At 44.6% G+C, this 22927-nt stretch overlaps 1 protein-coding gene across 1 annotated transcript in view; it reads left to right on the top strand.

Moving 5' to 3' along the window:
• The window catches only part of mboat2b (membrane bound O-acyltransferase domain containing 2b), a 71205-nt gene that overhangs the window by 31060 nt on the left and 17218 nt on the right, over window positions 1-22927 (top strand). The window contains exons 2-3 of the mRNA XM_023999779.2: window positions 12806-12951; window positions 21725-21802. Of these exons, the coding sequence (XP_023855547.1) occupies window positions 21795-21802 (8 nt within the window). The 5' untranslated portion in view covers window positions 12806-12951; window positions 21725-21794. The remainder of the gene's footprint in view (window positions 1-12805; window positions 12952-21724; window positions 21803-22927) is intronic.

The following is a 22927-nucleotide window of genomic DNA, read 5'->3' as shown; positions in this document are numbered from 1 at the left end:
TCATAGCTGAAAAAAACGTTTGGTATTATGGATTAACATCCTCTGCCTTATCATGGATGGACAGCTACCTATTAAATAGAACAGAGGGTTTTCTTTAATGGAAGCCTCTAACCCGTCGCAAGACCCACTGGTTGTTGCTTATTTATAAAACCCTCTTAGACCTCACTCCCCCCTATTGGAGATATCTACTGCAGCCCTCATCTTCCACATACAACACCCCAAAGCACACACATCCCTGTGTCGCTCGTCTTTTCAGTTCGCTGCAGCTAGCGACTGGAACGAGCCGCAACAAACACTCAAACTGGACAGTTTTGTCTCCATCTCTTCATTCAAAGACTCATGGGGACACTCTTACTGAGTGGCGGCTTTGCGTGATGTATTGTTGTCTCTACCTTCTTGCCCTTTGTGCTGTTGTCTGTGCCCAATAATGTTTGTACTATGTTTTTGTGCTGCTGCCATGTTGTGTTGCTACCATGTTGATGTTATGTTGTGTTGCTACCATGCTGTGTTGTAATGTGTTGCTGCCATATTATGTTTTCGTCTTAGGTCTCTGTTTATGTAGTTTTGTCTCTCTTGACGTGATGTGTGTTTTGTCCTATATTTTTATTTAATTTATTTTTAATCCCAGCCCCCATCCCCGCAGGAGGCCTTTTGCCTTTTTGTAGGCCGTCATTGTAAATAAGAATTTGTTCTTAACTGACTTGCCTAGTTAAATAAAAAATATGCAAAAAAATATGCAAATTCAGGTGAGTGTGGTGTATCGCAGGGCAGCCGGCTTGGACCATTATTGTTTTCTGTGTTTACTAATGACCTTCCACTGTCCTTACACGAATCCACAGTATACACTTTGGCTGAAACATTACAATAAATAACTGACACATTTAACATAGAGCTCCAGTCAGTTTTTAGAATGGGTAACTAGCAAAAGACTAGTGCTAAATATCTCAAACTTAAAGCATAATTTTTGGGACAAATCGTTTGCTCAACCCTAAACCTCATCTGGATCTATACTGAACAAAAATATAAACTCAACATGCAACAATTTCTAAGATTTTGCTTCGTTATAGTTCATATTTATCTATGGTTTTCACATGACTAGGAATACAGATATGCATTTATTGGTCACAGATGATATTAAAAAAAGGTAGGAGCGTAGATCAGAGAACCAGTCTGTATCTGGTGTGACCACCATCATGCAGCGTGACATCTCCTGCATGACAGACATCTCTGTCTGACATCAGACATCTCTGTGCATTCAAATTACCATTAATAAAATGTTTGCTGTCTGTAGCTTATGCCTGCCCATACCATAACTCTTCCGCCACCATGTGGCACACGTTCCCATCGTTGACCATGGCAAACCGCTCGCCCACACGATGCCATACACGGGGTCTGCGGTTGTGAGGCCGGTTGAACGTACTGCCAAATTGTATTATGTATGTGATGCGTGGTTGGGATACGACTGTGATATGTGGTTGTCTCGACTGTTTATCGTAAGGTGAATGCAGTAGCTGTGGGTCGCTCTGGATGGGGGGCGTCTGCTGAATGGTTCAATTCAAATGTAAATGTAGTGCATTCGGATGAGATTCAGACCGCTTGACTTTTTCCACATTTTGTTACAATATAGTCTTATTCTAAAATTGATTGAATAAATGTTTTCCCTCATCAATCTACACACACTACCCCATAATGACAAAGCGAAAACATGTTTTTAGATATTTCTTTGCTAATAAAAAAATATGAAAAAACAGCTTATTTACATAGGTATTCAGACCCTTTGCTATGAGACTCGATTATTATTATTATTATTATTATTATTATTTTTTTTTTTTGGGGTCACTATATCTATTTTGCCAATTTGGATTGATCCCCTCTACCACACGGAACCCCACTAACCTACCGACGGAAACGCACGAGGTATCTACAAATAGACTTCCATACTATGCTATCTTGCTACCGATAGCCATCTACCCGGCCAGCTGTCTGGATCGCCGTGACCCCAACCAACCTCTACTCACTGGACCCTTATTGATCACTCGATTAAGCATGCCTCTCCTTAATGTAAATATGCCTTGTCCATTGCTGTTCTGGTTAGTGTTTATTGGCTTATTTCACTGTAGAGCCTCTAGCCCTGCTCACTATACCATATCCAACCTCACAGTTCCACCACCCACATATGCGATGACATCACCTGGTTTCAATGATGTTTCTAGAGACAATATCTCTCTCATCATCACTCAATACCTAGGTTTACCTCCACTGTATTCACATCCTACCATACCTTTGTCTGTACATTATTCCTTTAAGCTATTTTATCGCCCCCAGAAACTTCCTTTTACTCTCTGCTCTAGAAGTTCTAAACGACCAATTCTCATAGCTTTTAGCCGTACCCTTATCCTACTACTCCTCTGTTCCTCTGGTGATGTAGAGGTGAATCCAGGCCCTGCAGTACCTAGCTCCACTCCTATTCCCCAGGCGCTCTCTTTTGATGACTTCTGTAACCGTAATAGCCTTGGCTTCATGCATGTTAACATTAGAAGCCTCCTCCCTAAGTTTGTTTTGTTCACTGCTTTAGCACACTCTGCCAACCRMGATGTTTTAGCCGTGTCTGAATCCTGGCTTAGAAAGACCACCAAAAATTCTATCATTTTCTCCCAACTACAAGATTTTCAGACAAGATAGGAACGGCCAAAGGGGGCGGTGTTGCAATCTATTGCAAAGATTGCCTGCAGAGTTCTGTTTTACTATCCAGGTCTGTTCCCAAACAATTTGAACTTCTACTTTTAAAAATCCACCTCTCTAAAAACAAGTCTCTCTCCGTTGCGCCTGCTATAGACCACCCTCTGCCCCCAGCTGTGCTCTGGACACTATATGTGAACTGATTGCCCCCATCTATCTTCAGAGCTCGTGCTGCTAGGCGACCTAAATTTTAACGTGCTTAACACCCAGCCACCCTACAATCTAAGCTTGATGCCCTCAATCTCACACAAATTATCAATGAACCTACCAGGTACCACCCCAATTCCGTTAAACACGGGTACCCTCATAGATATCATCCTAACAAACGTATGCCCTCTCCTCAAATACACCTCTGCTGTTTTCAACCAAGACCTCAGCGATCACTGCCTCATTGCCTGCAATCCGTAATGGGTCAGCGTCAAACGACCTCCACTCATCACTGTCAAACGCTCCCTGAAACACTCAGCGAGCCAGGCCCTTTCAATCGAACCTTGGCCCGAGGTTTATCCTGGAAGGGATATTGCATCTCATCCCGTCAGTAGAGGATGCCTGGACATTTTTTAAATGCCTTCCTCACCATCTTGAATAAGCATGCCCCATTCAAGAAATTTAGAACCAGGAACAGATATAGCCCTTGGTTCTCTCTGACCTGACTGCCCTTAACCAACAGAAAAACATCCTAATGAGCGTTTTTTGTTCTTTTTTTTCATTTCATCTTCCAGCACATCCCAGGTATTTGAAAAAACTCATTGCAAGGATCGAGTTTAAATGAGTTCGGTGGCCCATCCAAAAACGCTAATGGCGCATACAAACAAATTGTGGTCGAATGTGGAGAGCTGTGGTGGAGGGGTGGTCTGCGGTCTGTTTCGTACATGCTGATGATGGGCACACAAACCTTGTGCCTGCTCTGGTTAGCACAGTCCAGACCGTCATATGGGTCTTGAGAGGTTGAGTGGCAGTGATCAGACTGGGACTTCGTGCGGACAGTCCCACGTCTTTGGCTTGCGGGCTGGAGTGGGACTACTGCACACCTGGACAGGGCCTGGAACACAACCATAAAACATAGCCAATCATACATATCAGAAGTCTATAATTATTCCTAGCATTTCATTGCATAGTCTTCAGGAGCGTGCCTGAGCTGATGCAGGACATACCCGGAGCCTGAGGGGATTATGTTCTTACGAAGGCAGGGGAGGAGGGGCCGGTCCCCCTTCCAAGGTAATAGGGTTAGGCTCCCGCTCAGGTCTTCTTCTTCTCCGTATTGTAAGTCCCTAGGCTCTCCTGAAGCCCCGGTGTCCATGCCTCCGCACCCGCGTACAGCACCCCGACCCAGAAGTCTGCGTATCAGGCCTCCTACACATGGGAGAGACAGACTATTCTTGCACATGAAAAGCATCTTCAATTGTACACGTCATGGAGAGGAAGTTTGTGGCTAGGGTATTAATCCTTTAATAATCCTTTTGAACGTTTTCACTCGGAGAATCTTTCACCTGCTAAATTTTGTCGGTTATCATTGAATAAAGAACACTCTACTGCGCTGCATTAGCATCGAACAGCCCCCGTGATATGCAACTTTTCAGGGAAGCTAGAAACCAGTATACACAGGCAGTTAGAAAAGCCAAGGCTAGCTTTTTCAAGCAGAAAATTTGCTTCCTGCAACACAAATTCAAAAAAGTTCTGGGACACTGTAAAGTCATGGAGAATAAGAACACTCCTCCCAGCTTCCAACTGCTCTTGAAGATGAACACTGTCACCACCGACCATCCACTATAATTGAGAATTTCAAAGCATTTTTCTACGGCTGGCCATGCTTTCCACCTGGCTACCCCTACCCCGGACAACAGCACTGCCCTCCCCTCTGCTACTCGCCCAAGCCTTCCCCATTTCTCTTTCTCCCAAATACAGTCAGCTGATGTTCTAAAAGAGCTGCAAAATCTGGACCCTTACAAATCAGCCGGGCTAGATAATCTGGACCCTTTCTTCTAAAACTATCTGCTGAAATTGTTGCCACCCTTATTACTAGCCTTTTCAACTCTCTTTCGTGTCGTCTGAGATTCCCAAAGATTGGAAAGCAGCTGCGGTTATCCCCCTCTCAAAGGGGGGGACACTCTTGACCCTAACAGCTACAGACCTATATCTATCTACCCTGCCTTCTAAGTCTTCGAAAGCCAAGTCAACAAAACGATTACCGACCATTCGAATTCCACCAATACCTTCTCCGCTATGCAATCTGGTTTCAGAGCTGGTCATGGGTGCACCTCAGCCACGCTCAAGGTCATAAACGATATCTTAACCGCCATCGATAGGAAACAATACTGTGCAGCCGTATTCATTGACCTGGCCAAGGCTTTTGACTCTGTCAATCACCCACTCCTCATCGGCAGACTCGACAGCCTTGGTTTCTCTAATGATTGCCTCGCCTGGTCACCAACTACTTCTCTGATCGAGTTCAGTGTGTCAAATCGGAGGGTCTGTTGTCCGGGCCTCTGGCAGTCTCCATGGGGGTGCCAAAGGGTTCAATTCTTGGACCGACTCTCTTCTTTGTATACATCAATGATGTCGCTCTTGCTGCTGGTGATTCTCTGATCCACCTCTACGCAGACGACACTATTCTGTATACTTCTGCCCTTCTTTTGACACTGTGTTAACAACCCTCCAGGCGAGCTTCAATGCCATACACTCTCCTTCCGTGGCCTCCAATGCTCTTTAAATACAAGTAAAACTAAATGCATGCTCTTCAACGATCGCTGCCTGCACCTGCCCGCCTGTCCAACATCACTACTCTGGACGGCTCTGACTGGACAACTACAAATACCTAGGTGCTGTTAGACTGTAACTCTCCTTCCAGACTCACAATCAAACATCTCCAATCCAAAGTTAAATCTAGAATTGGCTCCTATTCCGCAACAAAGCATCCTTCACTCATGCTGCCAAACATACCCTTGTAAAACTGACCATCCTACCCATCCTCGACTTCGGTGATGTCATTTACAAAATAGCCTCCAAAACCCTACTCAATAAATTGGATGCAGTCTATCACAGTGCCATCCGTTTGTCACCAAAGCGCCCATATACTACCCACCACGCGACCTGTACACTCTCGTTGCTGGCCCGCTTCATACTCGTCGCCAAACCACTGGTTCCATCATCTACAAGACCCTGCTAGGTAAAGTCCCCTTATCTCAGCTCGCTGGTCACCATAGCAACACCTACCTGTAGCACCGCTCCAGCAGGTTTATCTCTCTGGTCACCCCAAAACCAATTCTTCCTTTGGCCGCCTCTCTTCAGTTCTCTGCTGCCAATGAATGGAACGAACTACAAAAATCTCTGAAACATGGAAAACACTTATCTCCCTCACTAGCTTTAAGCACCAGCTGTCAGAGCAGCTCATAGATTACTGCACCTGTACATAGCCCATCTATAATTTAGCCCAAACAACTACCTCTTTACCTACTGTATTTATTTATTTATTTTGCTACTTTGCACCCCATTATTTCTGTCTCTACTTTGCGCTTTCTTCCACTGCAAACCAACCATTCCAGTGTTTTTATTTTTTATTTTACTTGCTGTGTTGTATTTACTTCGCCACCATGGCCTTTTTATATTTTTATTTATTTATACATATATTTGTTTGCCTTCACCTCCCTTATCTCACCTCACTTGCTCACATTGTATAAATAAAATAAAGTCCCCTTATGGTAAATTCAATTGATTTGGTTGGAAAGGCACACACCTGTCTCTATAAGGTCCCACAGTTGACAGTGCATGTCAGAGCAAAAACCAAGCCACAAGGTTGAAGGAATTGTCCGTAGAGCTCTGAGACAGGATCTGGGGAAGGGTACCAAAAAATGTCTGCAGCATTGAAGGTCCCCAAGAACAGTGGCCTCCATCATTCTTAAATTAAAGAAGTTTGGACCCACCAAGACTCTTCCTAGAGCTGGCCGCCGGGCCAAACTGAGCAATCGGGGGAGAAGGGCCTTGCTCAGGGACGTGACCAAGAACCCGATGATCACTCTGACAGAGCTCCAGAGTTCCTCTGTGGAGATGGGAGAACCTTCCAGGAGGACAACCATCTCTGTAGCACTCCACCAATCAGGCCTTTATGGTATGGTGGCCAGACGGAAGCCACTCCTCAGTAAAAGGCACATGACAGACCGCTTGGAGTTTGCCAAAAGGTATCTAAAAGACTCTCAGACCATGAGAAACAAGATTCTCTGGTCTGATGAAACCAAGATTGAACTCTTTGGCCTGAATGCCAAGCATCACGTCTTGAGAAAACCAGGCACCGTCCCTAAGGTTGAAGCGTGGTGGTGACAGCATCATGCTGTGGGGATGTTTTTCAGCGGCAGGGACTGTGAGACTAGTCAGGATCGAGGGAAAGATGAACGGAGTGAAGTACAGAGAGATCCTTGGTGAAAACCTGCTCCAGAGCTCTCAGGACCTCAGCCTGGGGCGACGGTTCACCTTCCAACAGGACAACGACCCTAAGCACACAGCCAAGACAACGCAGGAGTGGCTTAAGGACAAGTCTCTGAATGTCCTTGAGTGGCCCAGCCAGAGCCCAGACTTTAAACTGATTGAACAATTGTGGAGACCTGAAAATAGCTGTGCAGCGACGATCCCCATCCACCCTGACAGAGCTTGACAGGATCTGCAGAGAAGAATGGGAGAAACTCCCCAAATACAGGTGTGCCAACCTTGTAGCGTCATACCTAAGAAGTAGGCTGTAATCGCTGCCAGGGGTGCTTCAACAAAGTACTGAGTAAAGGGTTCGAATACTTATGTAATTTATATATATAAATACATTTGCACCCCCCAAAAATATTTTTGCTTTGTCATTATGGGGTGTTGTATGTAGATTGAGGGAAATAAAATAATAATTTAATCCATTTTAGAATAAGGCTGTAACGTAACAAAATGTGGAAAAAGTCTAGGGGTCTGAATACTCTCCGAATGCACTGTGTATTTATGTATGTTATGTTTTATTTGTTTCCTGTTTGGACCCCAGGAAGAATAGCAGCTGTCTTGGCAGTAGCTAATTGGGATCCTAATACACACACACACACACACACACACACACACACACACACACACACACACACACACACACACAAAAATGGCAGAAATTGAAAGAGAACACTTTAGAGATTATGGGGACATTTATCAGACCCAAGGAGAGGATACAACACTTCACCTGACAAAAGACTGAATCCACTCACTATACCATCATTTTAAAGGGATAGTTTACTCAGAATACAAACTAATATGATTTTCCACCTACCTTGGCAGTAGTTGATTCAAGAAGTTTCCTTTCGACACTTAAAGCCATATTTTGTTACTGTTAGCATTCTCAGTAACGCGTAACATTAAACTGTTCTTGCGCCTGTGTAGTAATGGGGCGGCAGGTAGCCTAGTGGTTAGAGCGTTTGGCCAGTTACCGAAAGGTTGCTGGGTCGAATCCCCGAGCTGACAAGGTAAAAATCTGTCATTCTGCCCCTGAACAAGGCAGTTAACCCACTGTTCCCCGGTAGGCCGTCATTGTAAATAAGAATTTGTTCCTAACTAACTTGCCTAGTTAAATAAAGGTTAAATATTTTTTTAAATAATAAAACACTTATTTTGGAGAAACATTTTATGAGCATGTTGTTACTTTAATACTTCGATAATTGCATAGGAATTTGCTCTAGTTTTTGTAACTATTGTACACGATTGGTGACTGTTCCTTATTTCACTTACGTAATAGCTCCATTATTATGCAATGCTAAAGCAATTTCCAAAGTCCTATGTAACAATATTGCTATCTTACTACACATGTATAAGAACTTTGTCAAGTGTTGCTGTATTATGTCTCACTCATATGAACATATATTTGTTAGTCATTTTGAAGCTGCAAAGGTGGTGTACTCTAATGTTGAGGTGATTCTATGCCCCTCATGTATTTAATTCTAGGCTGTGGGCTACATTAAGATTCATATCCGAGAGCCCTCCAAACCATGTGCTTATGATAATATATTTAGACTAATTCAACTAACTTTTGTCGTTTTTGGTTCTTCGTCAAATATTTGTTTTCAAAATAACTTACATAGATTCAAATACCTTCCAATATGATTTGGTTTTCTGGAGAGAAGAGAAACAATTACAAGGGTTTGAGTAAGAGGTCCATCTGGCGTCTCCAAGTGGCCACACAACTCTTCAAACTGTGCACAGTTCCGAAGTAATTCCAATACCCTTTTTTTGACTGAAGGAAAGAGCCTTCAATATAACGGCTCGACCACACCTACAGCGTCGTTGCATTGTGGCACACCAGAAGTACATTCATTTCCAATGGAACCCCGCGTTTGTTTTGCAGCGTTGCAGAGGCAGTTGCAGTGCGTTCCGTGTGGTGCATACGTTGGATTTATCCAACATATATGCGCCAAACTTTATGCGCGGACCGCTTGACAGAAATGGTAGAAGGTGAACGTTGAACTTTCTGTTGCACACGTAGCCAGATGACGCTGCGTACTGTTTTACGCGACGACGCTGTAGGTGTGATCAAGGTGTAATGTGCTTTGTTTAGCTCTCCTAGCCTTGCCATTGACGAACTGAATCAAGCACACTTGTCGTTTTTTCTGGTTTGGAACACAGCCACGTGTCCCCACCATCACACAATTACTGTTGTTTTACGCAATCCAAAAAGGTCCATTTTTACAATTCGCAATCAGGGTCAGGTGGGGATCGTTTTAAAGCTTATTCTATTGCCAACATGGCTAGCTAAGTTATGAAGTACGATCTTACAGTTTCGAAAGGCACTTCAGACAAACATAGAAATGTTGGGCTCATAGTCATTTTGTCGTGAGAGCATTCTTCACAATATGACAAACAGGCTCATTCTGTTCAGGACAACCCAGGGTATAACATATGTCATCCTTGTGACTGTAACATAGCGATCATAAATGTTGATACTGTACATGACGTGTGAAGTGCATATTTGGACTCACGGGTGTGTGGTTTGCTATAATCGGTATTAGAATCCTGAGCGTCTCATCTTTCCGAACACATCGACACGATCTCTCAACTTATAGCATTTCCCTCATTCAGAGAACCACAAATGTGCAATAGTAGCCCAATTTGTGGGAGGGATGGGGGCATCTTGTCGCACACAGGGCTGAAGTTCATAACGGCTGTCAGTCAAAACCCATACAGCGCTGTGAAGCGGAGAACCTGAGCTCTGACGTCATGTATAGCATGTTACTGTACAGGCACTGCGTTCCAATTTAGGTTCTTATCAATGACAAAATCTGCCATTTCCAACTTGTGTACGAGATGATGGGCTGTGTGTGGAAAGGGCTAACCTAATACGAGTATGATTCTCTCATCAGTGCCTATGGTAGAGGTTCATATTAAAATCACACATGATGGCGTGAAACAATTCTCATTTAGGCTAGTGTCTGAGTCTGAATGATAAAGTAAGCTTTGCAGAAAACTGAGATGTTAAATCATTTAAAGGGGCAGTGCAGTAAAACTAGATTTTCTTGTGTTTTATATATTTCCACACTGAGATTGGAATAATATTGTGAAAATTATGATAATGCAATTTTAGTGTAAGAGCTGTTTGAAAAGTGCCTGAAATTTCAGCCTGTTTGTCTGGATGGAATTTCTGGACCACCTGGTGACATCACCAAGCCGTATAAGTTAATAGACCAATAAAGACAATAACAGCTAGTTTTCAGGTTACTCATCTCTCCCATTTACATTCCTACAATTAGCCCCTCTCTCACCACTCCCAGACAGTCCGAGCAAAATTATTTCTTGCGAAATAATTTTTTTCTAAGAAGCAATTTCTTTCCTCCTTTTTGACCATTTAAATTGAAAACAGAAAGGTACTTTATTGTTACCAAGAAATGATTTGATATTGAGATAACGGCTGCATTGGACCTTTGTAAATCATGACTCAAGCCATGAAATGTTCCTCCCTACCTGTATCACTGCCTTGCCGTTTGGCACAGGCCTTTCTGTTATTTGGTTGAGAGGAATGCCCCAGACTCCCGTTGTCTTTGATAGGCAGCAGATCGACTCACCCTGGCATGGGGTGAGTTGACAGATGTGCTGTCCTTAAACCAGGGCCAGCCTCTCTGTCTGTGTCCCAAATTGTACCCTATTCCCATAGGGCACGGTAAAAAGTAGTGCACTATATAGGGAATAGGGTGCCATTAGGACCAATGGCAGACGGGAAGGGTAGCAGAGCTACAGATGAGGGGATTGACTTTCAGAGGGGTGATGATGCCCTGGGGCAGAGGGTGCGGGCTGTCTGACCCTGAGCTGGACCGCCTCCCACTATAGTGACATTTGACCCGAGAGAGAGGGAGAGCATGGGTTGTCCCCTCTTGCATCCCTGCCAGCTCATCAGTATTCAACTCACACTGGCACAGGAGCTCTGCTTAAGTGTGTGTGTGTGTTTGAGCTCGTGTCCCTATGGATGTGTGAGGCCCCTTAGCTCTGTTCAGTCCAGACTCAAGCGCTGTGTTACTGTGGCTCCACTTGGCTCTTGGCATTATGGCATATGCTAACAGAACAGCAGTTTTATCTGGGTCACAGGGCATCCTGGGTAGCCCAGCGCTACCGGCCATGCCCTTGCTTTGGATGCGTCCCAAATGGCACCCGTTTGCATTTATTTCACTACTTTTGCCCAGAGACCAGAGTAGTGCACTAAATAGGGAATAGTGTGCCATTTGGGATGCAGACTTTGAGTCACACCTCATTCTGCTTCCTGTCGTTTAGCCAACATTTTCCCCCGTTATCCTTGTGTGGTAGCCTGGTTAAACCTGACTGAGAGCTGCACTCACCAAGTGAAACAATGTTCAGTCTGTTTAAAATTGTTTGTGTGGTGTATTTTGACAGTCCTGAAAGGACGACAGAGGGGATACAGATGGGTTGGAGAATCAGATTGAAGGATCAGAGTGGGGAATTGAACCCCGGTCTCCGGTGGTGTGAGGAGTGTACATGAGTCGTAGCCAGGAGTGTCAAACACACTTCATATGAAACGAATGGGTTGGTACTAAGTGCAGCTCAATGCACACAGCACTAAATGCTTTACCACTCTAGCTATCTGGCCATTGTAGCTAGTAACATTACAATTCAATCAATGGATTTGTTTCCATGAAGTAGCTGCCTTTTTAGTTGGCTGCGCAAAGACAGTACAGGATGAAGGCAGACACTGCTTCTCCAGTAAGATATCCCCGATCACACTTATAGGCAAAGTTATGGTGACGTTGACTAGCTAAGCTCATGCGCAGAAACACGTCATTGGGGGTTAACGATCATCTCTCGCCGAACTGCGCAGGCCGAAAAAAATCAAAGGCACTCCTTTGATATAAAGTAGTGGATTGATTGTCTCTGCTGTAAGCAAGACGCTTAATCTTGCAAGGTAGCCACTGCCTGAGTCCAAAATTGAACTTTTGCCCGTTCCCTATAATACACTACCTTTGCCCAGGGCCCAGTGGTCTATGGAGAATCGGGCTACCATTTGGGACATTTACAATTTTAGTCATTTAGCAGATGGTCTTATCCAGAGCGACTTACAGTAGTGAGTGCATACATCTTCATACCCTATGGGAATCGAACCCACAAACCTGGCGTTGCAAGTGCCATGCTCTACCAACTGAGCCACACTGGACCCCAGTCTATGTCGTCATATCTCTGTCACGAGTTCCGGGGATTGGAATATAAAAGGATCCGCTAGTGATGCTTACCATTGTTCAGACATCTCCGTGAATGTATTATCTTCACAGTCATTTGCTGCAAGTCAATGGAACCCACACTGTTAACATTGGACTTCTGGTCTTATCATCTGAAGGGGCTTTATATGAATCCCAAATTCCCGGCTGTGTGCCTCATCTCTCTGGTTAAGACTTGTTTATCTGGTGTTCTGACGTTATACAACTACATTATGGTCCTGAAAAAGAACCCATGCCATCCACAATAACAATTTGTGCATCTCTCCCTCTCCTTCCATCCTTCTCTCTCTCTCCTTTCTCCACCTCCCCCTCTCTCTCCTTTCTCCACCTCCCCCCTCTCTTTTCTCCAGGTGAACTTTGTGGTGTGCCAGCTGTTTGCCCTGTTGACAGCCTTCGGGTTCCGTCTCTATCTCCATCCCAGTAAGACCAGTCCCTTTGTCAGACATGTGGTGGCCACGCTACTGGGATTCTACTTTGCTCTCTTCTGTTTCGGCTGGTGAGTCCGTCTCTCTGCCTACACACACACACCCACACACACTCTCAGGTTCCACGCGCTGTGTCATGATGGTCAAATGGGTCGATTTAGAGGGGAAAAACGATACCCCCACTCCAAGCACTCTGCTGCGCTGCTGCATAAACGGGCCGCTGTAATTTCTCTCAGCATGGGTTGATAGGGGGCAGTTGATTTGTTTTGCGAAACTTTAGACGGGAGTAAGTAGCGGAGTTAGAACCAGATGGTTGTGTCGTATTTGTGTTCACATCTGATGCTATCAGGTTCAAGAGGATGTTTTTGCTTTGCACGCTGATGTTATATTGAATAGGACTGTGACTGGATAGGATAGGTAGTGGGACAATGAATAGGGATATTCTTAAGCCCTCTTTTAATATTGACCTGCTGCCTCTTGGCAACTATCTGTTACTAAATACTATGACATAGTCTGTGTCCATTTCATAGAATTTTAAGCAATATATATATATATTTTTGCAAGCTAGTATTTTGAAGAAGCTCTTTTGACTGCCTCCAAGTATAGTTCAATTAGTGAAATTAATAAATGAATTAGGGACCAGTGATTCCTTATGTAAAATATCCATAACAGGATCCCCCCCTCTAACCTGATTCATGGGCACAAAGGGAGGACATGCCAATATGGGTCCGCCAATAGATGTATCATCAGGTCAATATGCTGCTGGACTCATCACCGACCAGTGCTCTCCTCTCAGGGCTAAATCAATGTTTATCAGTGTTGCTAAAAAGATTTCTCTCATTAACAGATCTGCTTTAATAAAACAAACAGGTCGATGGACCAATGGGGCAAATGAGGGCTGTGTCCCAAATGGCCCATTATTCTCTACGTAGTACACTTCTTTTGACCAGTAGTGGACTAAATAGGGAATAGGGTGCCATTTGGGACACTGCCGAGGACTGAGTGCCAGGACGTTTAGTTGTAACACACTGTAAACTGCAGGATCTAATTAGAGCCACACACATACTTACAGGGGGTGCATCCCAAATGGCACCCTATTAACATAGGGCTCTGGTCAAAAGTAGTGTACTATGTAGGGAGTCAGCGCCACATTTACTGTATATGGGTTGTTGTTCGTAACATGCAATATGTTGTGAAAAATATGAATTCCTTGCCACAAAATGGCACGCAAACATTGCAATCTTTTGTGAGCACAAACTGCCACATGTGGTCGATAAAATAAAAAAATATTCAAACTGGATAAAATGGGCATGCTTAATTGTCTTCAATGGAAACAATGACTGGGTAAAAAGTCCGTGTAGCACTAAATGATGTGCTTGTGAGGTGTTGGGTATGTATCCACTTTGTCATTGTTCCTATGTAACTGCACCCAGTCGTACTCTTGAGTGTGTGTTATGGGTGAATGTGTGTTAAATTAAGCGAATGAAGGGACAAATGGTTCTCTGTAGGCAGACTGGGCACATGAACCTTGGCCCATTACTGACTGGCAACAGTATGGCAAATGGCACAGAGGAAAGACAGACTGAGGGAGAATGGAGGAAAACAAGGGTGGAGGGAAAGCGAGAGAGGGAGGATGGACAGAGAGGATGGAGGGGAAAAGAGACGTGGAGGGAAATAAAGAGGGAGAATGAAGGGGAATATGCAAATGAGACATATAAACTCAGCAAAAAGAGAAATGTCCCTTTTTCAGGACCCTGTCTTTCAAAGATATTCCGTAAAAATCCAAATAACTTCACAGATCTTCATTCTGAAGGGTTTAAACACTGTTTCCCATGCTAATTCAATGAACCATGAACAATTAATGAACATGCACCTGTGGAACGGTCGTTAAGACACTAACAGCTTACAGGCGGTAGGCAATTAAGGTCACAGTTATGAAAACTTAGGACACTAAAGAGGCCTACCTACTGACTCTGAAAAACACCAAAATAAAGATGCACAGGGTCCCTGCTCATCTGCGTGAATGTGCCTTAAGCATGCTGCAAGGAGGCATGAGGACTACAGATGTGGCCAGGGCAATAAATTGTAATGTCTGTACTGTGAGACGCCTGAGACGGCGCTACAGGGAGACAGGACGGACAGCTGATCGTCCTCTCAGTGGAAGACCACGTGTAACAACACCTGCACAGGATCGGCACATCCGAACATCACACCTGCGGGACAGGTACAGGATGGCAACAACAACTGCCCGAGTTACACCAGGACCGCACAATCCCTCCATCAGTGCTCAGACTGTACGCAATAGGCTGAGAGAGGCTGGACTGAGAGCTTGTAGGCCTGTTGTAAGGCAGGTCCTCACCAGACATCACCGGCAACAATGTCCCCTATGGGCACACACCCACCGTCGCTGGACCAAACAGGACTGGCAAAAAGTGCTCTTCACTGACGGGTCGTGGTTTTGACTCACCAGGGGTGATTGTCGGATTTGTGTTTATCGTCGACCGAATGAGCGTTACACCGAGGCCTGTACTCCGGGAGCGGGATCGATTTGGAAGTGGAGGGTCCGTCATGGTCTGGGGCGGTGTGTTACAGCATCATCTGACTGAGCTTGTTATCATTTCCGGCAATCTCAACGCTGTGCGTTACAGGAAAGACATCCTCCTCCCTCATGTGTTACCCTTCCTGCAGGCTCATCCTGACATGACCCTCCAGCATGACAACGCCACCAGCCTTACTGCTCGTTCTGTGCATGATTTCGTGCACAACAGGAATGTCAGTGTTCTGCGAGGGCCAGCGAAGAGCCCGGATCTCAATCCCATTGAGCACGTCTGGGACCTGTTGCATCGGAGGGTGAGGGCTAAGGCCACCCCCCCCCCCCACAGAAATAGAACTTGCAGGTGCCTTGGTGGAAGAGTGGGGTAACATCTCACAGCAAGAACTGGCAAATCTGGTGCAGTCCATGAGGAGGAGATGCACTGCAGTACTTAATGCAGCTGGTAGCCACACCAGATACTGACTGTTACTTTTGATTTTGACCCCCCCCTTTGTTCAGGGACACATTATTCCATTTCTGTTAGTCACATGTCTGTGGAACTTGTTCAATTTGTCTCAGTTGTTGACTCTTGTTATGTTCACACAAATATTTACACATGTTAAGTTTGCTGAAAATAAACAAAGTTGACAGTGAGAGGACTTTCTTTTTTTGCATGAGTTTATACAACACACACACGCACACAACACACACCCACACACGCACACACAGCACACACACACACACACACACACACACACACACGGCACACTAACCGTTCAGAAGTTTGGGTCACTTAGAAAATGTCCTTGTTTTTGAAAGAAAAGCATATTTTTGTCCATTAAAATAACATCAAATTGATCAGAAATACGGTGTCAGTATCTTGAATAGTTGTCTAATTTAATGTAGAAGGGCCCTATAATGAATAGCTTAACAACAGCTTCATTTTACTAGAAAAATAACATCATACATACCGCAAAGCTAAGCGAATGCGCCATTAATCAGCGAGGTACCTCTGAGTACAGTTACCCCCAACCCCCCCCCCCTCTCTCCCGAGCTTTCACTCGCCTCCAGCACACATGCACTGTTGGTGTGAGTGACTCTGAACTTACAATGGCTAGCCCCATGTTGTTATATATATATTTAAAAAAAATGTGATTTTGTTATTTTGCTCTTTGCCTCATGACTCCTGCATACTTTGATGATTACAAACTTTCTTTACCCAACTGTGGGACAGACTGTTTGTTCCCACACTCGGGACTCTGACTCTCTACTGGTTACACAGACTTTTGGCCCCCCATCCTATTCTAACCACCTCTCGCCGGCTTTGTATTCATGTTACCTGATGAAATTGCTGTACAATATGATCTTGTTGCCATCTGATGCACATTCAAATAAATCAGCACTGCAGAGCTCTCCCTGACCTATGCCGTGCCTTGATTGTATTACTGTTGATGATATCTGGAAATGTGCATGTACACCCTGTCCCACCTACTGTTGCTAGCCCCAATTCTGACTTGTGCTCTGATATCTGCTTCACTGATTTCTGCTCCCGTAAAAGCCTCTGTTTTCTGCACGTTAATACTAGAAGCTTATTACCTTAAATGGATCAATTGAAAGTGTGGGTTCACAGCTCCAGTCCAGATGTGTTGGTCATTACTGAGACGTGGGTTAAGGAAGAGTGTTTTGAATACTGATGTTAACCTTTCTGGTTATAACCTTTTTCAGCAAGACAGATCTTCCAAAGGTGTAGGAGTGGCAATCTTTACCAAAGAACACCTTCTGTGCTCGGTTGTCTCTACCAAGTCTGTCCACAAACAATTTGATTTGCTGGTTTTAAGTATAACACTTTCAAATAGCTATTTTTTGACTGTTGTTGGGTGCTATCGTCCTCCATCAACACCGGCCTGTACCCTACCTGTCCTAAGCTCTCTCCTGGCCCTCTACACTAAGTCTGAATTTGTCCTGCTTGGTGACCTAAACTGGGACATGCTTAAACCACCTGACCAAGTCCTAAAGGAATGGGTCTCCCTAAATCTTTCTCAGATTATTACCAATTCCACAAGGAATGACTCCAAACACCCAGAAAAGGCTACTCTTCTTGATGTTATCCTCACAAATAATCCTGATAGGTATCAGTCTGGTGTTTTCTGTAGTGATCACTGTTTTACAGCCTGTGTTCGTAAGGGCTGCTCAGTGAAACAACCTGTCCTGATTTGTCATAGACACTTGCTAAAAAACTTTAATGAGCAAGCCTTCCTTCATGAACTGGCCTCTGTAAAATGGTATAGAATCAGCTTGNGATTTGTCATAGACACTTGCTAAAAAACTTTAATGAGCAAGCCTTCCTTCATGAACTGGCCTCTGTAAAATGGTATAGAATCAGCTTGATCCCCTCTGTCGAAGACACTTGGACCTTATTTTTTGATATTTTCAGTGGTATTGTTAACAAACAAGCCCCCATAAAGAAAATGAGAATTAAAAACAAGTTCAGCCCCTGGTTCGACCGTTATCTTGCAAAGTTACTCCACCTTAAGAATTGCATTTGGCGAAAGGCTCGGTTACGCATACTCAGGCTGACTGGCTATCGTTCAGGCAAATGAGAAATAAGTGCACTCAGGCTATCCGGAAGGCCAAAGTTAGTTACTTTGAGGAGCAGTTCTCTCTCTGTGGGTCTAACCCCAAGATATTCTGGAAAATGGTTAAAGACCTGGAGAATAAACCCTCCTCCTCACAGCTGCCCATGTTCCTTAATGTTGATGATGTGGTTGTTACTGACAAGAAGCACATGGCTGAGCTCATTAATCACCACTTCATTAAGTCAGGATTCCTATTTGACTCAGCCATGCCTTCTTGCCCGTCCAACATTTCCTCATCTCCCACCCCTTCTAATGCGACTATCCCCGATGCTTCTCCCTCTTTTTCACCTCCCCCGCTACAAAGTTTCACCCTGCAGGCAGTCACTGAGTCCGAAGTGCTAGAAGAGCTCCTGAAACTTGATCTAAAATAAACATCTGGGTCAGATGGTTTAGACCCTTTCTTCTTTAAGGTTGCTGCCCCTATCATTGCCAAGCCTATCTACGACCTTTCTGGGGAGGTTCCCATTGCTTGGAAGGCAGCCACGGTTTGTCCTTTATTTAAAGGAGGAGATCGAACTGATCCTAACTTTCTATTTTGCCCTGTTTATCAAAAGTGTTGGAAAAACTTGTCAAAAATCAACTGACTGGCTTTCTTGATTTATATAGTTTTCTCTCTGGTATGCAATCTGGTTTCCGCTCAGGTTATGGATGTGTCACTGCAACCTTAAAGGTCCTCAATGATGTCACCATTGCCCTTGATTCTAAGCAATGTTGTGCTGCTATTTTTATTGACTTGGCCAAAGCTTTTGATACGGTAGACCATTCCATTCTTGTGGGTCGGCTAAGGAGTATTGGTGTCTCTGAGGGGTCTTTGGCCTGGTTTGCTAACTACCTCTCTCAAAGAGTGCAGTCTATAATGTAAGAAAATCTGCTGTCTCAGCCACTGCCTGTTGCCAAGGGAGTACCCCAAGGCTCGATCCTAGGCCCCACGTTCTTCTCAATTTACATCAACAACATAGCTCAGGCAGTAGGAAGCTCTCTCTCATCCATTTATATGCAGATGATACAGTCTTATACTCAGCTGGCCCCTCCCCGGATTTTGTGTTAAATGCTCTACAACAAAGCTTTCTTAGTGTCCAACAAGCTTTCTCTACCCTTAACCTTGTTCCGAACACCTCCAAAACCTAGGTCATGTGGTTTGGTTAGAAGAATGCCCCTCCTCCCACAGGTGTTATTACTACCTCTGAGGGTTACATATCAAAGCTGCAGGCTAAAGTTAAATCTAGACTTGGTTTCCTCTATCGTAATCGCTCCTCTTTCACCCCAGCTACCAAACTAACCCTGATTCAGATGACAATCCTACCCATGCTAGATTACGGAGACATCATTTATAGATAAGCAGGTAAGGGTGCTCTCAAGCGGCTAGATGTTCTTTACCATTCGGCCATCTGATTTGCCAGCAATGCTCCTTATAGGACACTGGTGTGGCCACCAGCTGCATTGAGTACTGCAGTGCATCTCCTCCTCATTGACTGCACCAGATTTGCCTAGTTCTTGCTGTGAGATGTTACCCCACTCTTCCACCAAGGCACCTGCAAGTTCTAGGACATTTCTGGGGGGGAATGGCCCTAGCCCTCACCCTCCGATGCAACAGGTCCCAGACGTGCTCAATGGATTTGAGATCCGGGCTCTTCGCTGGCCATGGCAGAACTCTGACATTCCTGTCTTGCACGAAATCACGCACAGAACGAGCAGTATGGCTGGTGGCATTGTCATGCTGGAGGGTCCTGTCAGGATGAGCCTGCAGGAAGGGTACCACATGAGGGAGGAGGATGTCTTTCCTGTAATGCACAGCGTTGAGATTGTGCTCTCCTCCCAGAAATGTTCCAAACACACAAAAACCTTATTCTCTCAATTGTTGTGCACAAATATGTTTACATCCCTGTTAATGATCATTTTTAAGGTTTGGCATATCAAGAAGCTGATTAAACAGCAGGATCATTACACTTGTGCACCTTGTGCTGGGGACAATAAAAGGCCGCTCTAAAATGTTGAGATGACAGATGTCTCAAGTTTTGAGGGAGCGTTTTAATTGGCATGCTGGCTGAATGAATGTTCAACAGAGCTGTTGCCAGATAATTTAATGTTCATTTCGCTACCATAAACTGCCTCCAATGTCGTTTTAGAGAATTTGGCAGTATATCCAACTGGCCTCACAACCGCAAACCACGCCAACCCAGGACCTCCACGTACCTATAATGCCAATCCATTTTTCTGGACACTAGATGAAGTCTGTATATTTTGGGGTACTTTCATTTGAATAAAACACTTCACATATTGTTGCTTAACACTCTTTCTCATCTTTCTATCTAAATAAAATAGTACTGCCATGTATGAGAAATGCTTTTATTATATATTTTCCAAGAGAGTCTTAGCTAGAACACATCCTTTTCAAGACATCAACAATTGCTTTAGTAAAAGTCTGAAGATATGATACATCAATATCCGTAACATGCATAACGGTTGTGCATGTTACGGATATCATAACGCTGAAAAAGCACACTGCCCATGAAAAGAGAGAAACCAATTATACACCATATGAAAACATTTGAATTGAAAGTTAGCTTTACAGAGAAATTTCATATGGCCCGATGTAAGGTGCATGTTTTACAAAAAGGGTGAAGAAATAGACCTATTTCTGTCTCTGCTGCAGGGTAATGATTAAGGGTCAGCTGTGGGTCAATCTGTCTGATTTTATATGGCACAGGGGACAGGGAGGATTGAGTGAGAGAAAGGGAGGATGGAGGAAGAGAAAGGGAAGATGAGGGAGGATGGAGGGAGAGTGAGAGAGGGAGGATGGAGGGAAAGAGAGAGAGAGGGAGGATGGAGGGAAAGAGGAGAGAGGAAGGATGAGGGAAAGAGAGGAGAGGGAGGATGAGGATGAGAGAGAGGAGGATGAGGGAGAGAAGAGATGGAGGGAGAAGAGAGAGAGGAAGAGTGGAGGCGAAAGAGAGAGAGGGGAAGATGGAGGGAAAGAGAGAGGAGGAAGATGAGGGAGAAAGAGAGAGGGGGATGGAGGAAGAGAGAGAGGGAGGGAGAGGACAGAGAGAGAGAGGGAGGATGGAGAGGAAAGGGAGAGTGAGAGAGGGAGATGGAAGGAAAGTGAGAGAGGGAGGATGGAGGGAGAGAGAGAGGGAGGATGGAGGGAGAGAGAGAGAGGAAGGATGGAGGGAAAAGAGAGAGAGAGAGGAAGGATGGAGGGAAAGAGAAGAGAGGAGGATGGAGGGAAAGAGAGAGAGGAAGGATGGAGGGAAAGAGAGAGAGGGAGGATGGAGGGAAAGAGAGAGATGAGTGGAAAGAGAGAAAGGGGAGACATGGAGGGAAAGAGAAAGAGGGAGAATGGAGGGAGAAGAGAGAGAGAGAGGGAGGATGGAGGGAAAGAGAGAGAGGGAGGGAGGGAAAGTGAGAGAGGGAGGATGGAGGGAAAGTGAGAGAGGGAGGATGGAAGAAAGTGAGAGAGGGAGGATGGAAGGAAGTGAGCCAGAGGGAGGATGGAAGGAAGTGAGAGATGCGAGAGCGAAAGTGAGAGGATGGAGGGGAAAGAGAGGAAGGGAGGGGTGGCGGGAAGAGGGACAGAAGTGGAGGGAAATGGAGACATCGTGGGAGGAGAAATAGTGGGGATTATTGTGTGATTGATTAAACCGTTAATCATCTTATCTCTCCTCTGTGTTTCAGGTATGCTCTCAACTTTTCTGGTTCAGAGTGGCTCACCTATGGATCATATACATGAACAGGAGTGGAACACATGCACAAGTAAGTCCTCTGCGTGTGTGGTGGTTCAGGGTGAGAGTTTTTTCTGAAGGCCTGTCTGAATGATTGATGTGTAGACTGCCGCAGGTGACATGCTGTACTGCCTCTAGAGCGGCCGTGCTCTGTGACCAATAATGTTCAAAACCCACGAGGAGAGCCAGACATATAAAGTACCGTGAAAAGTTTGGGCAACCTACTCATCCAGGGGTTTTCTTTTTTTTTACTATTTTCTACATTGTAAATAGAGTGAAGACATCAAACACTATGAAATAACACACATGGAATCTGTAGTAACCAAAAAAGTGTTAAACAAATCAAAATATATTTAATATTTGAGATTCTTCAAAGTAGCCATCCTTTGCCTGATGACAGCTTTGCACACTCTTGGCATTCTCTCAACCAGCTTCATGAGGTAAGTCACCTGGAATGCATTTCAATTAACAGGTGTGCCTTGTTAAAAGTTAATTTTGTGGAATTTCTTTCCTTATTAATGCGTTTGAGGCAATCAGTTGTGTTGTGACAGGTACGGTTGGTATCACGAAGATAGCCCTATTTGGTAGTAGACAAGTCCATATTATGGCAAGAACAGTCAATAAGCAAGAGAAACGACAGTCCATCATTACTTTAAGACATGAAGGTCAGTCAATACGGAACATTTCAGAACTCTATGATGAAACTGGCTCTCATGAGGACCGCCACAGGAATGGAAGACCCAGAGTTACCTCTGCTGCAGAGGATAAAAGTTCATTAGAGTTACCAGCCTCAGAAATTGCAGCCAAATAAATGCTTCACAGGGTTCAAGTAACAGACACATCTCACATCAATTCATCTTCGGAGTTCACCTTCATGTGCTCACCCCGCCCACCCTCTTTATTTTTCCTATTTATGTCTAACTTGTACATGCAGGGGTCATTGGAACAAATTGCTCCTTCTCTTGGAAGTAATACTTGGGAGCAGTAAAGGTGTGAAAAATCATAATTTATTTGTGTGTGTGTGTGTGTGTGTGTGTGTGTGTGTGTGTGTGTGTGTGTGTGTGTGTGTGTGTGTGTGTGTGTGTGTGTGTGTGTGTGTGTGTGTGTGTGTGTGTGTGTGTGTGTGTGTGTGTGTTGTGTGTGTTGTGTGTGTGTG

The sequence above is a fragment of the Salvelinus sp. IW2-2015 genome, linkage group LG14, assembly GCF_002910315.2.
Source record: "Salvelinus sp. IW2-2015 linkage group LG14, ASM291031v2, whole genome shotgun sequence".
Taxonomy (NCBI): Eukaryota; Metazoa; Chordata; class Actinopteri; order Salmoniformes; family Salmonidae; genus Salvelinus; species Salvelinus sp. IW2-2015.
The sequence above is the reverse complement of the archived record's forward strand: the minus strand, read 5'-3'. Positions and strand labels throughout refer to the sequence as shown.